The 16,471-nt window shown below is 40.9% G+C and overlaps 1 protein-coding gene across 1 annotated transcript in view; it reads right to left on the bottom strand.

Annotated features, from left to right (window-relative positions):
* Nucleotides 1–16,471, bottom strand: part of LOC141086031 (uncharacterized) — a 971,752-nt gene that overhangs the window by 564,077 nt on the left and 391,204 nt on the right. Inside the window, exons 54-58 of the mRNA XM_073571764.1 lie at nt 8,592–8,762; nt 8,038–8,166; nt 6,818–6,978; nt 3,695–3,821; nt 77–282 (exon numbers count right to left, since the gene is read on the bottom strand). Of these exons, the coding sequence (XP_073427865.1) occupies nt 77–282; nt 3,695–3,821; nt 6,818–6,978; nt 8,038–8,166; nt 8,592–8,762 (794 nt within the window). The remainder of the gene's footprint in view (nt 1–76; nt 283–3,694; nt 3,822–6,817; nt 6,979–8,037; nt 8,167–8,591; nt 8,763–16,471) is intronic.

Here is a 16,471-nt window from a genome sequence, read left to right as displayed (position 1 = left end):
AGAAATTAATGTACATTATCATAATTACATAGAGTACTGAATTTAATAATAAAAAAGTTACATTGACATTACAAACCTTGGGTACTTGCAGTAAAACGAACAGAAGTGTCTGAGAAGACGTCTTAGCCCTGGAGAACTGTTAACTTTTGCAGTGTTCCATGTTGCCAGGTATATTATGCCTTCTATGGTTTTCCATTTCATTGCGGTGGGATCAAATATTCTCCTCTGGTCAAGCAGCTGCCGAACAAACTCACACGCTGGCTGATAACCAGGATCACAGGCCTACGAAGGCACAAACTTCTTTACAAGTTTATAATGTGATGCTTCAATTACTTATGCTTTAAAGGGAATCTGTTTCTCCATATGAAAGCAGCATGATCTAGGGGCAGAGACCCTGATTCCAATCATCTATCACTCACTTTACTTGATGCTTGTCATAATCCAGTCCAGGTTTTTAAATTTATTTTATTACTTTCAGTATAATAAACTTTCACTCACTGTTTCTTGATTTTACTTTATTTGAGTTACTTGATATATGGTGTTGTTGCACTTTAAATTATCACGTGCACGTTTTATTTATGATGTCTCAACTTGTTACTAATACTAATGCGGCCAGGTTGTGGGCGTTAACACCATTTAGGGTCATGTTCACTTAGTAACTGTAGCGGTTTACATCAAGATCGGACACGCACGCATGCGCGGTGTGTGCTCCGGGAGCCATGACAGTGGGCGTCTCTATGTGTATGACGCGCGGGGTTTTTTTCACTGATGCGTCAGATCACATGACGCTGCTCTGTTTCATGGGTTTCTGGGTTGCCCCGCTGCGCATGCACCGTCTATTGTCCGGTCATTATCTTTCACCTGATGTATCCTTATTTAAACCGGGTCATTTTGGAAGTATGTCACCTCCCTGACGAAGGACGCTGGTTGTGAAACGCGCATCAGGGAGTGCCTGGCACCACCACACGGGGCTGACACTATACCATTGGTATGTAATATACATCTATATTGTTTTCTGTGCAGTTGGTTCACTATCACATTCCACAGCGGAGCCACACATCCATGCTCAGTGGAGTTATATTTTTATGCACTTTTGGTTTTTTAATATAAAAGATATTGGCACTTTTTATAGTACATTGAATATATTTGCAATTATTTATATATATTAAATAGTTTTTTATTTAAAATTTATCAATATTAAGATTGTGCATTATATTGGTTATTTAATTAATTTTTTGTGATAGACTGGGGTATTTAAATTTTTGCACTGTTAACAATTATATAAATTTCACTACATATATTTTTATTTATTATTTTTTCGATATAGTATTTATGACATATATTGCATATATATATTATATCAGAAATTATTTAATCATTTATGCAAATGAATTGACAGTTCCCATGCATATTTATAATTGATTTTAATGAACTGGTGTGCCACATAGGCATTTTTTTATGTCTTGCACATTGTTTATATTTGCCAATTGATAGAAATAAAGGCTTTTTTAAATCGAGCCATCCCGGTTTTTCTTACAAGTCTCCAACACAGTGGTTGTTCTATACAGGTTTTGACTCCTGTCTGCCCTTTTCCCGGTCTGATCATGTCAAGGGTTAACTTTGCCTGGCCCCATTTTGGGTTCAGGTTTGCTATTTCTTCCTGCTGCATCCTGCAGACGATATCAGTTATATTTTCTGCCTACGACGTGAGTATTTGACTTTGGTAGTACCTTGATTTGTCTTCCAGCGCATTCTGACCTTGCCCGTGTCTGTTTCTCCCTCTCTGCCCATCCCGTCTTAGTGTTTCTTGATTGACTCAGTTTAGACTCTGACTTGAGGTTGCGTCTTGTCCCTGGTACTCTGCCTTTTGTCTGGTATTGACCCTTTGGCTCTCCACTGACTCTGTGCGTGCTTTTTCCCTTGGTACTGCGTGACGGTCTAGGTTTTGACTTGGCTTGCTTGACTATTCTGCTGCCACCTGGTGGTAGCTTTGCTGCAGTACTGCAGATCTGCTTTTTCAGACTTGTTACTATCCTTCTACTTTATTGCCATCTAGTGGACTTTGCAGTTACCTGCATATCTGCAGCATGACAGTGCTGCAGTTTTACTGAGCTCTGTATAATCCCACGGCCCACACCACTGATTGGCAGCTTTCTGTGCACAATGTGCATGGGCAAAAAGCTGCCAATCAGTAGTGGGGCATGGTTGTACTACAAGGCATGTATTGCACAGATCACTTTATTTAGGAAATAGAAAAGAATGTGGCATTCTCACATATGCATTGCCCTCAAGTCTCTGATCCTTGATGAGTAGGTGCCCAAAGTATACAAACTTGTCATCAGTTGTGCCAATCACAGACGACACAGCAACTGATATATGGGAACATAGTACACAATTCATACTACAGAACTGTATAGACATAGCATTCAGTACAAATTGTTGTAGCTGCACTCCCAACACCATCCGCATAATTCAGTCATTGGAGAGAGCATCAGGGCATTGCAGTATACGGACTACCCTCTACTAACAGGACTAGGAGACTATGGAAAGTGTAGGTGTCATTCTTTGTCTTGCTCTCATTCATGCTCACAGATCCAGTAACAAGTATATTAGGGAATTAATTTATGATAATGAATTAGGCTCATATTCATTTTACCATTTTCTGATGTTCTTTAAATCGAGTAATTTTCTTTGTAATTAAAATGCTTTCCATTTAAAGATTTCTATATGATATAGTTAAAAGGGTATTTGATATAACTTTCACTTGAGAAAATTACTGGGTGAACCCCTAATACTAAGAATTGACACACTAACCAAAATCAGTCAGGAAAATCTGACTCAAAACATTTAAAAAAATTATCACATTTTTTATCACTCAAAAAAAATGGATATCTGATTGAGGCTTAGGCTATGTGCACACAATGCGGATTCTGCTGCGTTTCCACAGCGGTTTTGGCCCTGCGGAAACGCAGCAGTTCCGCTAACATGGTACAGTACAATGAAAGCCTATGGATTTTCGAAAACGCTGTGCTCACGCTGCGTTTTTTTCTGCGCGGTTTCGCTGTGGTCTATAAACCACAGCATGTCAATTGTTTGGGCGGTTTTTGCAGCGGTTTCACACCTTTAACATAGTAGAGGTGTGAAACCGCAGGGCAAAACCGCAGACCAAAATGCAGTAAAACCGCAGGTCACTTTACCTGCGGTTTTACCTGCGTTTCCTTGCGGAAAAACCCGCAGCGGAATCCGCAACGTGTTCACATAGCCTTAAAAGAGATCCTGTCACCAGATCAAAAGTGGACAGTTTTTATTTTCATTTTATTCCCACTGCTCCTCTGAGTATTACGTTCTTCTTTAAGAAACAAAATCTGCCATACTGTTCTGGAAATATGGGCCTTTTTATTTTGTCTGAATTTTCATGGTCTTTAACAAGTGGGCGGTTCTCACAAGATAATAATGAACAGCACTTGTTTTCCACGGTGACATTCAAGCTAAAGATCCCAATGTTCTGCAATGAATGCATTCCAATGCACTTAGCCTTAAGTCACCGTTTGTACTTCTGTTGTGCACAATGTTTAACCTTGCAAGCACCACATTTATAAAATGTGCTTTTGATTCGCCACAGCAAGACAGGTCTTCCAAACTAATTTGCAATAATAGGCTGCCTAGTCTAGCCTCTTGAGTATAAAGTAATCACCTTAGCAAGGTTGAGGTCATCAAGCAAACATAACAATTTCTTGTTTCCTGCTGGTGTATGCAATGCGCCATGTCGCCATTCTAATCGGTCTTTTAAACATCCCCATAATCTTTGAGGATCTGTAGAACTAGAAAATAAATATGCAATGTAGAATATGTACTGTCTGCATTTACAATAATGCCTAATAAGCCAGCAATTATCAGCAGTCTATCATTCCTGAAGGTACATTTGCATGATTTACAGACTTTTCTGGATCATCCTAAATTGAAGGTTCAAGTCTTCCTATTTTAATGTTCAGATGTCATAAAAGAAGCATTAAAGGGGTTGTGTATTAAAACTGATAAATTATTGATCGGTAGGAGTCTGACCACTGGGACTACACCAATTGGCACAATGGAGAATATTAATCCTCAAAATGAATGCCCGCTGATCCATTCATTCTCTATAGGGGTGCCAGAAAAAGTGAAGCACAGAACCCACAAGCCCCACAGGATATGAATGGAAGGGTGGTCAAGTATGTGTATTGCCACTACATTCTAAGGATGGCATAAGGGCCTCGTTCTACCAATCAGTAAAGTTCCCAGAAGTTAAATCTTCACCAATCAACAAGTTATCTCCAACTTTAGGACAGCACGATGGCTCATGGGTTCAAATCCCACCAAGGACAACATCTGCAAGGAGTTTGTATGTTCTCCCTGTGTTTGCGTGGGTTTCCTCAGGGTTCTCCGGTTTCCTCCCACATTCCAAAGACATACAGATAGGGAGGAAACTTAGATTGTGAGCCACATCGCGGACAGTGCCAATAATGTCTGTAAAGCGCTGTGGAATTAATGGAGCTATATAAATGAGTAAAATAAAAATAAATAAATCTTGTGGATAGAGTTAATGCTTCAGAAGTATAAACATAGCTTTAAAATAAGTGCAATTTTCTATTCTTATTCAACTCATGTCTGATGAACCTTTATTTCTTGTACACATCTTGTGGTATCAGCCACATTATTTCAACTTAATATTAAAGGTTTGTCTTTTTTTGTAGATGCTGATCACATCTACTAACAACTGAAATCGATAGTCATCTGCTGTAATCTACGGAGGAGCCTAGCATCTAGTGTTTATTTCTCCGACCGCTCCATCATGGAGGAAAAAAGCTTTACACAGTGACAAAGTAAATGGGCTGTCTTTGGAGTTGAACTCTGCCCTGACATATTCGATGAAAGCCCTGAACAGGGGATCCAACTGTAATAACTCAAAATGTCCTTGTACAAAATAAAGATTACACATTTGTCATTGAAACAAATATGTTGTACATGGGCTGTGTGTATCAGCAGATTCCATAGACTGAAAAGTCTCGGAACACTTTTAAAGATCTCAGATAGTAGGCTGAGCCATAAAAATTGTGTAGGCTTTCAATGCTCTGGAACAATGGTAGTCAAATTCTACCCCAAAATCAGATGTTATTTTTATTTTTAAATACTTACTGTCTATAGTAGGCCTAGCTCACTTTAGTAATTGGAGTATTTTTTTTTTTTTTCAAATTTATGATAGATATGATATCCACTTTGATTTTTTTCCCAACCAGATCCTGCCTTCGGATGATTGGCATGTGAAGCCCCAGAATATTGTGGCACCTCAGAATGTGAAATGGCATGGTCAACCATCACCAGAGGGTCCTGGTTCTGCAGACATTAGCCATCAGCACACTACTACATCATCCCCAACCATTCAGGTAGTTCCTCTTTCTACATCAACTAGAGAGAAAGCGATAAATCCCCTTGACAGTTGCTGAAATGGAACACACCAGAAGCTGAGGCAGTCAGAAGAGGACTTATTGAGGAGCAGACAAAGAGGCTCTCCTGTGCCCACGTTAAGCCATGAAGGACTGTGGTACAAAAAAAAGCACCAGTTCTGACCTAGTAGCTAATCACAGGGTTTTTTCATCATACTAGTGACTGTGTTTACCCTCTTTGGCTTTTAGTCCCTGTTCCTTTCCATTGGTTTATTTAGTCTTTGCGCTCAAAGCAATATTTCTTGCTGGACAGTAGTCATTTACCATGTTTGTCAAGAAAGAGAAAATAGAGCAGAAACCGTTTATAACCTTGTATTAATAAAAGTGACTGTTCACCAGAGAATGGACTTTATTTTCTAAAGTGCCTGTTGGGGTCATTTATCTCCTCACCATTGTGTATTACTTTATTATGTGTATTTTGCTTATGTCCCTCTCTTTCTGTCTTACACAGTGTCAGGGTGATCAAGTAATATTGTCATAATGTGCCCAAAAACGCCAAATACTCCTTTATGGTAATAAAACTTTCGAGTCATATGGGAACATAGCAGTTGCCTTTTTATTGCTTTAAGCACGTAGTGTGGTATCTCGCAAGCAAGCCTAGGCCACCATCGCCACTGGCATCCCTTTTATTAGTAACATGACGTGCAATCATAATATCATAAGACAGATACACAAAGCCAGACCTGCTCCCAATAGCTTTAACTGAATTTTTGTTCACCTGGCAAAATAACACAATTCCCTACCCATCAGAAGGTGTAAATAGAGTCCAATCCTCAATATGTAAGTTTTCAAAATATGATATTTGATTTCCATTGAGCACATGACAAAGTGGCTTGGCCACAAAGATGTCCTATTCTTTAACTTATTGCCATCTTGCATGAAACTCCTCCATGCATGAGTGCCTTTTCAATAAAAGCAGAGCATCACTCTACACTGAGAATTCCATCTAATAGTTGAATAATTTTATTACAGACGAATAGAACCAATATATAACAGGATTCAATGGCGATGTTAGACCACCTTAGTTCTTAGCGTTTCATCGGACACATGACACAGATGAGGACTTCGTATTATAATAATAATACATGTTGTTCTGTTGATTATTTGTTCCATTATATTCAGTAATGTATATAATTGAGAACAATACATGTTGGCATTATTCCTATGCTATGGAACATCTGGTTGGATCTGGTTCCTTAACTTATATATAACTGTGTAGGAAATACAATAATAGATATGGGTAAAAATAGTTTGCACCCCTAGTCTTCTACACATGGAGTATGGTTTTTCTTTTTCAAACAGATGCAAGAAATCATTTTTAGAGTGTCCTATTGTACCTGTTAATTGGAATTTTTAGCTCAGACATCTCTGCAACATCACCCAAACATAGAGAATTGACAAGCTCCTGACTGAGACTTGATTTGCCACATCCTGCATCGCCAGCAAATAAAACCGGGCAACCAGAAGTAATGAACAAGCTTGAAAGGTATAAGAGTTGCTGTAATGAAAAGAAATGTAAAGTGAAATGCACAAGGATGAATAAAATGTTAAAGAAATTCTCCAGGCACACAGGTTATAAAAGCATTGTTAAGCTTATGAGAAGTGAAGAACCTGCCTAACTCGCTGTTAAAATTTTGCCCTCTTCCTGAGATGCCCATGAGGCTGGGACCACAGTCTCAAACTTTACCGTTATTAACACACTACACCGACATGGATTCAAATCATGAAGGACACACAAGGTCACGCCAGCACATATCCAGGCCCGTTTGAATTTCGCCAGTGACCATCTGGATGATCCAGAGGAGCCATAAGAGAAGGTCATGTGGTCAGATCAGACCAAAATAGAACTTTTTGGTATCAACTTCACTCATTTTTGAGGCAAGCGGCACATGGGTGACATCTCGCCAGTCCAACTAATCATAAGGGATCCTGAAGGGTAAGGAAATTCGTGAAGTTCTTGTCTATGGCCAGAGAGCACAGACCTGGCCCATGGACTGGAGTTGTGCAAACTAATCTGCAAATCTCTAATATATACAGTATATGTATGTGTAACTCTGTATACCTCCAATCTCATATAAAGGCAAACAGGTTCACTGCATATAGATGGCATGTGATACCTTTTCAAAGGGAATCTGTCACAAGGTTTTTGCCACCTAATCTGAGGGCATCATTTTGAAAAGACAAATGATGTATCACTTACTCAGCTACTTAGTGTAGTTTTATGAAAAATCACTGTTTTATCAGCAGGAAATCATCATTAGAGGACTAGTTAACCTTAAAACATGTAGTCCAGCATCCAATCATGTTGCCGTTTTTGCTTTTTGCTTTCTAAATCTCCCTCCTGGGTTTCAATGTATCTGTATAGTAAATGTATTCTCCAATTCACCCTATTATTATTTTATCTTACTTTGTTTAGGATTTTTATCTAAAAACTTGTAAATTACTTTAAAGAATAGCAGAGAATGCTGATTGAAAACAGGGCTTGTTTAAAACCAGGACAGTGATTAGTACGTTCCTTATAATCACAGAATAAGAAAGAAGGATAGCACATTTTTACCTCACTGTGCACTGTGTGAACAAACGCCTCGGAGGAAACACTTTGCCCATGACTAACGGAGTAAGAGGAAAGTGTGTCATGCCATCTGACAAAATGTCTCGTATCAGTGTCAATGTGATAGTCCCAGACCTGCAGCAAAAATGAATACGGATTGTCAGCAACAAACATTCGATTTGGATTAAATATTTATACTTCTGAGTAGTGATGACAGGTCCTGACACTTATTCGCAGGCACATCATTTCAACATGATCACTCCTTGCCAAAAGAAAACCAGTGCCAAGTTGTATTGTCTCTTCTAGAAGATGATGCATGTCTGCTGGGGAAGATGGAAAATTAACTCTTACAATGCCTTCATCGTTCAATGCACATCTACATATAGGTGCAGGTACTCGCCTTTGAATATAAATGTCATAGTTTAACATTGTTATATGTGTCATTTATAAAGTAACAATTATAATATAGGAAACTATTTAATTACAAAATAGCTATTAACAATTCCTAAAAAGATATTTATAGAAACATGATATTGGATACTGTTATAAGATATAATTACTTCTCCTTCTGTAGGGAATGTTGTATAGCTCCTGAATGTTCGTCTCCACCAGTTGCTAAATAAAGTTCTTTCATTACAGTCCAACCATCCTCCAAAAGACCATATACAGGAAAATATAAAATACTTTTTGATCTCTTCAGCCAGCATATCAGGAACTTGCTTTGCCAATGCCTATGATACAACACATGGATTAAAGCATAATAGCTTCAAACCTGGGAAATAATGAATAGTCATAGATAATACAAGCAACAAATATATCATACAAGATACATAAGACATTTAAAAAACTATTTTCATGGCACTTCCCTATCCCTAAAACTAGAAGAGCTCTAGCTATCCCTGATCCCTGGATTACGTCTGATTGTGAAGACCCCGTAGCCACGTGCCTTACTGAGCTCCTGAATCAGCCCTTATCTGTCCCCATCCTTCCCAAGGATGTGGGGAGTTGTAGTGTATAAGAATATACAAACCAGACTAACAAGGAAAGATGTACAGGGATAAATGGAAATACCAATCACACAAATATGCACTCAGAAATAACAGAGTGGAATATTGGGAAGTAAAGTAAGGAAAAAACAAATATGAAAAAATGAGCATATGCACATAGAAAAATCATCACGCAAAAGTCTTCTGAACAGCACTCCAAAATGCCTCCTCAAACAAACAACACCTTCAGCTCCAGAATCAGGGAGTATCAAACTAACTCTGGCAATGCTTGCTTGCCAGAGGCAAGTATATATAACAGAGAGGAGTAGCCAACACTGAACAGCTAAGAGCAATAAAGCAGGAAAGTTTCCAGGAGCTCTCAACTGAACAGATTTACCCCTGCACTGCTAGCAGAAACCTGCACTGTTTATTATGAGGGTGCAGTGCTTCTAATCAGTAGAGGAGTATGAGAAATCAGACAGTGCAGTCTTCTGGCTCCCTTCTGTCACGGTAAACCTGTGACAACTATATTATACAGTTCATAATTCTACAATACAAAAAGGTATCCAGTAACTATCTTCAGTACTAAAGCTGTAGAAATACCTGCAATATGCATTATAAAAAAGTCCCAAAAAAAATTTAGGCTAACGCTGCACTAAATTATTTTTTAACCCCTTTCTGTCGTCAGGTGTAATATTACGCCGACATCAGACTCCCTCCCCTCCTCCCCTGTTTTGAACAGCTGACATGTGCCCGGAATAGCCGCAGGTGGAATCGTAATCCACCCGTGGCTATTAACCCGCTAAATGCCACTGTCAAATGCTGACAGCGGCATTTAACTCTCGCTTCCAGCCATCGGGCCAGAAATCCACCCACCAGTGACCCCCTTCACGTGATCGTGGGTCACCGGTTCATAGGCATGAAAATCAGAGGTCTCCTGGGGACCTCAATGGTTGTCGCTGCAAGTGAGCAATTCTACTACATAGAGGTGATGTGATCATCACCTGTATGTAGCAGAGCTGATCGGGATGTGGCAGCTTCTAGTCTTCTATGTAGACTATTGAAGCATGACAAAAGTAAAAAAAAGTTTTTAAAAATATAAAGAAAACTAAAAAATATAAAAATTCAAATTACCTCCTTTTGTCCCATTCAAAACAAAACAATAAAAAATCTAACATACACATATTTGGTATTGACGGGTTCAGAATCGCCCGATCAATAAAAAACGGATAAACCTGATTGCTAGATGGCATAGTGAGAAAAAAGTCAAAACGCCAGAATTACGTTTTTTGGTCGCCGCAACAATGCACTAAAATGTAATAATAGGTGATCAAAAGATCGTATCTGCACCACGGCATGGTAAAACCAATGGTGTCATTCAAAAGTACAACTCGTCCCGCAAAAAAACAAGCCCTCACAAGGCCATATTGAAGGAAAAATAAAGTTATGACTGAGAAAAAGGGGAGCAAAAATTGAAAATGCAAAAATGAAAAAAGCTCCGGTCATGAAGGGGTTAAACAGCATGTAAATAGCCAACATCTTTTTTTTATCTATATACTAGAGGTGATAAGTAGTGTTGGGTCAAATGTGTCATAAATTTGAAAAAAAAAATGTTGAATCCTTTTACTACAGTTTAATTTACTTTTCAGCATTTTTTACATTGTTTCATTAAAAAAATTGATTGTAAACATTGATTGTAAAAATATTAATTTATTTTGTACTCTTTTAAACCCATCACTAAAAGATTAACTTAAATCCTGTAATGAACTTGTAGGTATTTTCTTCCATGTAGCAGACAACTGTACCTGACTGTAAAGACTTCCAAGAATGTGAATCATAATAGTAAGCACTATGAAAACATAGTACCCCCAAAAATGATACTGTACTGACGAAGCCTTGGAACCGCCATAATTCTGAATGTAGCTCTGGATTGTAACACAGGCTGTAATGTATAACCCTTCTCACCAGTCAGTAAGGAACAAAAGAATCAGCTCTTTTCTGACCTTAGACCTCTTGTTTGCTGTGGTGCCTTCTCGGGGCTAAGTCTGTATATTCATTTATCATTATGTTTTCCTGAATCCACTGCTAAATACTTTACCATAAACTTCACACTATACTGAACCTTGCTACCTATGCTTCAATGCTTGCCATGTATCTGAGCCTGAATTTTGCACCCAATTGTATTTCTGAATCCAGTGATGGATCCTGGACCTCTACCCTGAATCCAACATCTCTACCCTGAAAAGTGGAACATATGGCCAGGGAGACAAAGCTGTTTGACAGATCAGCTGTCTTCCCTGAACCTCGAACTTGACCTTGTACCCTATTAAATATCCTCTACCTTGGAACCCCAAATATCAGTATGGTTCCCGAATTCATCAGTCTTACCCTGAAGTTATACTGTTTTTCATATTTGAATTTGTGCCAGAATAAAAGGACTCTGGGAAGGATTTCTAAAAACTGGCATTTTTTTAAGAATAGTCCGCTAGAGTAAGATGCGCCACATGCAATTACAAGTAAATAGAGTTGAGCGAAACGGGTCGAAAAATTTCAAAAGTCACCGACTTTTGGCAAAGTCGGGTTTCATGAAACGAAACCCGACCCTAGGATGAGGTCGGCCACGAGGTCGGCGACTTACGCGCCAAAGTCGCGTTTCAAAAGTTTGTTTTGCGCTCTTTTTCAGCCAATCAGGATCCACGGACACTGTGGGCAACGTGATGACATAGGCAGGGGTCACCACCATCTTTCAGAAGGGCATGCAAGTGATTGGCTTGCTTTGGTGGGCGTCACAGGGGTTATAAAAGGGCGTGCACGCCGACCGCCATCTTACTTCTGCCGATCTTAGCATAGGGAGAGGTTGCTGCTGCTGATTCTGTAGGGAGAGAGTTAGGCAGGGAAGAAGAAAAAAAAACTGCTTCTGCTGCTAGCGATTTTGCCTGTACAACACACCAGTCACTGTGTGTGCAGTGCAAGGGGAGGCTATATTGTGGTGGATCAGCGGTGTTGGTTGTTAGGCTGCCTTCTAAGGCTTCCTGACAGCTGCATTGCTGCTTACCCACTGCTCTGCAAACTGCTTTTTTAAAAGCAATCCCAATTTTATTTTTGTCCTGCTGAGGTACTGAGCGTGCATTTTTTCACACCATACAGCAGTGTACGCTCCTCACACAGTACTGTGTAACGGCTGTTATCACAGCCACAGTGAAGCTATCTGTGTGTCACTCTGTGAGAATAAGTCGAGGACATGTTCCGTTCTTACAGACCTGCACCTACTAGTTTTGTCTAGCTTTCAAACAGTTAAATATATTTGCTGTTTGATCACATTCAAAACTATAGAAAGACAGCGTGTGTCAGTCCGTATACTTAAAAAACACGGAGCTTGACAATTTTACGTACACCGGACAGCCGTGTACGTGCACGCTCCTCTCAGTACCGTGTAACAGCTGTTATCACGGCCACAGTGAAGCTATCTGTGTGTCACTGTGGAAGGATAAGTGGAGGACTTGTTCCGTTCTTACAGACCTACACTCTAGGAAGATTCCTATTCTGCCCAATTCTACATACACCTTGTAGTTTGTGATACACTAGCCAATTCCTGCCTGTGACATAGCGCTCTGATATTCAGTGGGCCTCACACAATCCAAAAGTGTCCACTAGTGTGTGCAGAAATTCAAAATCTCCCTTATCCTGTAGTCACTTTTTTCACACCTGTGCCATCGAGCCTGTGACATAGCGCTCTGATATTCAGTGGGCCTCACACAATCCAAAAGTGTCCAGTGTCCACTAGTGTGTGCAGAAATTCAAAATCTCCCTTATCCTGTAGTCACTTTTTTCACACCTGTGCCATCGAGCCTGTGACATAGCGCTCTGATATTCAGTGGGCCTCACACAATCCAAAAGTGTCCAGTGTCCACTAGTGTGTGCAGAAATTCAAAATCTCTGTGATCCTGTAGTCACTTTTTTCACACCTGTGCCATCGAGCCTGTGACATAGCGCTCTGATATTCAGTGGGCCTCACACAATCCAAAAGTGTCCAGTGTCCACTAGTGTGTGCAGAAATTCAAAATCTCCCTTATCCTGTAGTCACTTTTTTCACACCTGTGCCATCGAGCCTGTGACATAGCGCTCTGATATTCAGTGGGCCTCACACAATCCAAAAGTGTTCAGTGTCCACTAGTGTGTGCAGAAATTCAAAATCTCCCTTATCCTGTAGTCACTTTTTTCACACCTGTGCCATCGAGCCTGTGACATAGCGCTCTGATATTCAGTGGGCCTCACACAATCCAAAAGTGTCCAGTGTCCACTAGTGTGTGCAGAAATTCAAAATCTCCCTTATCCTGTAGTCACTTTTTTCACACCTGTGCCATCGAGCCTGTGACATAGCGCTCTGATATTCAGTGGGCCTCATACAATCCAAAAGTGTCCAATGTCAACTAGTGTGTGCAGAAATTCAAAATCTCTGTGATCCTGTAGTCACTTTTTTCACACCTGTGCCATCGATCCTGTGACAGAGCGCTCTGATATTCAGTGGGCCTCACACAATCCAAAAGTGTCCAGTGTCCACTAGTGTGTGCAGAAATTCAAAATCTCCCTTATCCTGTAGTCACTTTTTTCACACCTGTGCCATCGAGCCTGTGACATAGCGCTCTGATATTCAGTGGGCCTCACACAATCCAAAAGTGTCCAGTGTCCACTAGTGTGTGCAGAAATTCAAAATCTCCCTTATCCTGTAGTCACTTTTTTCACACCTGTGCCATCGAGCCTGTGACATAGCGCTCTGATATTCAGTGGGCCTCACACAATCCAAAAGTGTCCAGTGTCCACTAGTGTGTGCAGAAATTCAAAATCTCCCTTATCCTGTAGTCACTTTTTTCACACCTGTGCCATCGAGCCTGTGACATAGCGCTGTGATATTCAGTGGGCCTCACACAATCCATAAGTGTCCAGTGTCCACAAGTGTGTGCAGAAATTCAAAATCTCCCCTGTCCTATAGACACCTTGTACCTTATTTTACATTACTATATAGTTTGTTGGATTTTGTCTACATTTCTACCAAAAATGAGGAAGGCTGGTGGAAGAGGCCGTGGAATTGGGCGGGGGTTGGCAGCTGGTAATGATGGTGTTGGTGGTGGATCTGATGGTAGTGGCAAGAGCAAAATAGGACCGAATGCAGGAGGTGTTGAGCCTGCGTCATCGTCTGGCTCCATAAGGCTTTGAAGGCTTAGTTTTCTAGGAGTTGGCAAACAGCTTTTAAAGCCAGAGCATCAGTAAAAAGTTTTGTCTTACATTGCTGACTCAGCCTCCAGCTCTATCGCCTCCTCTTCTGAAGTTGTAAAAAGTAAAAGCACTGAGTCGTTAATGGAGGCTCATGTTCATGAACCACACCTTTCCTTGTGTCCTTCACCCCAACCAAGATTGAAGGATGACGCAGGCCATACCTACTGATTACTCCATGGAGCTGTTTTCACATACCATGCCTGGATTATCAAGTGAAATGGTGAATTACTCAGGCCAAGATGAATCTGACATGGAGTGCACTGATGCACAGCCGCTGATAGATGATTCTGCTGGTACATTCACTCAGAGCACTACATTGTCCTCGCAGTGTACAGAGCCAGATTCTGACCCTGATGAGACTCAGGTGCACCTTCCCGCACAATATACCACCATACACGGTGACACAGAGGAAGGTGCACATGACATTGAAGAGGAGGTGATGGATGACCCAGTTGTTGACCCAGATTGGCATCCATTGGGGGAAGAGGGTGCTGCTTCCAATAGCTCAGATGAGGAGCATCCACAGCAGACATCGACATCGCAACAGCTGTTATCTAGCAGGCCCGGAGCACTCCAAAGACAGGTTCCAAAAATCAAAAGAGTTGCTGGACAGCTTGTCCAGAGGGTCAAAAGATCACAGCGTGCTAGGCCGCAAAATGTCTGCCAATGTAGGAAGAGTGCAGTGTGGCACTTTTTTGAACAAAATCATAGAATCATAGAATCATAGAATCGTAGAGTTGGAAGGGACCTCCTGGGCCATCTGGTCCAACCCCCTGCTCAAAGCAGGATTCGCTAAATCATCCCAGTTAGATGTCTGTCCAGCCTCTGTTTGAAGACTTCCATTGAAGGAGAACTCACCACTTCTCGTGGCAGCCTGTTCCACTCATTGATCACTCTGACTGTCAAAAAGTTTTTTCTAATATCTAATCTGTGTCTCCTCCCATTCAGCTTCATCCCATTGCTTCTAGTCTTTCCTTGTGCAAATGAGAATAAAGTTGATCCTTCTACAATGTGACAGCCCTTTAGATATTTGTAGACAGCTATTAAGTCTCCTCTCAGTCTTCTCTTTTGCAAACTAAACATTCCCAAATCCTGCAACCTTTCCTCATAAGACAGGGTTTGCAGACCGGTCACCATTCTGGTCGCTCTTTTCTGAACTTGCTCCAGTTTGTTGATGTCTTTTTTAAAATGTGGTGCCCAAAATTGGACACAATATTCCAGATGAGGTCTGACCAAAGAGGAGTAGAGGGAAATAATTACTTCACGTGATCTAGACTGTATGCTTCTGTTAATACATCCTAGAATTGCATTTGCCTTTTTTGCTGCTGCATCACACTGTTGACTCATATTCAGTCTGTGATCTATTAGTATACCCAAGTCTTTTTCACATGTGCTGTCACTTAGCCCTATTCCTCCCATTCTATATATGCTTTTTTCATTTCCTCATGATCAGGCCAAGGTTATCTGTAAGAAGTGCGCAAAGACCTTTACCCGAGGGAAAAATCTGAAAAATTTGAATACCAGTTGCATGCTTAGACATTTAACCAGCATGCACTTGCAAGCGTGGACACAACACCAAACCTCAAGTGCCACATGTGCAACTGATCACAAAGAAGGTAGTCAGCAACGCTACATTGTTTCCCCCACTGTAAGCCCACCGGTTAGCACAGCAACAAATGTTGAGGTGTCGTTGCAAGGCCACAGCAGTCAGGGAATCCCACTGTTATATCAACGAAATACTGAATCTAGGCCATCAGAAAGAACACCAACTCCATCACCATCATCAACCCTCTCTCAGTCCGCCCTGTCCACCGCTACTTCCACCATATGCAGCTCTCAAGTCCAGCTCACCCTCCCAGACACTATGAGTAGGTCAAGAAAGTACTCAGTCTCTCATCCGCGTACACTGGGTTTGAACGCCCACATTGTCAAACTAATCTCGTTTGAGATGATGCCCTATCGGTTGGTGGAAAGCGCAGCTTTCTGCGAACTCAATGCCTATGCAGTACCACGCTATGACCTACCCAGTCGCCACTTCTTCTCTCGCAAAGCCATCCCAGCCCTCCACCATCATGTAAAAGACCGCATTGTCCATGCACTCAAGCAGTCAGTGAGTGGAAAGGTGCACCTCACAACTGATGCATGGTCCAGTCGGCATGGCCAGGGCCGTTACGTGTCCA

This window comes from Dendrobates tinctorius, unplaced genomic scaffold (assembly GCF_039654945.1).
Source record: "Dendrobates tinctorius isolate UK_male_01 unplaced genomic scaffold, ASM3965494v1 ptg000007l, whole genome shotgun sequence".
NCBI lineage: Eukaryota > Metazoa > Chordata > Amphibia > Anura > Dendrobatidae > Dendrobates > Dendrobates tinctorius.
The sequence above is the reverse complement of the archived record's forward strand: the minus strand, read 5'-3'. Positions and strand labels throughout refer to the sequence as shown.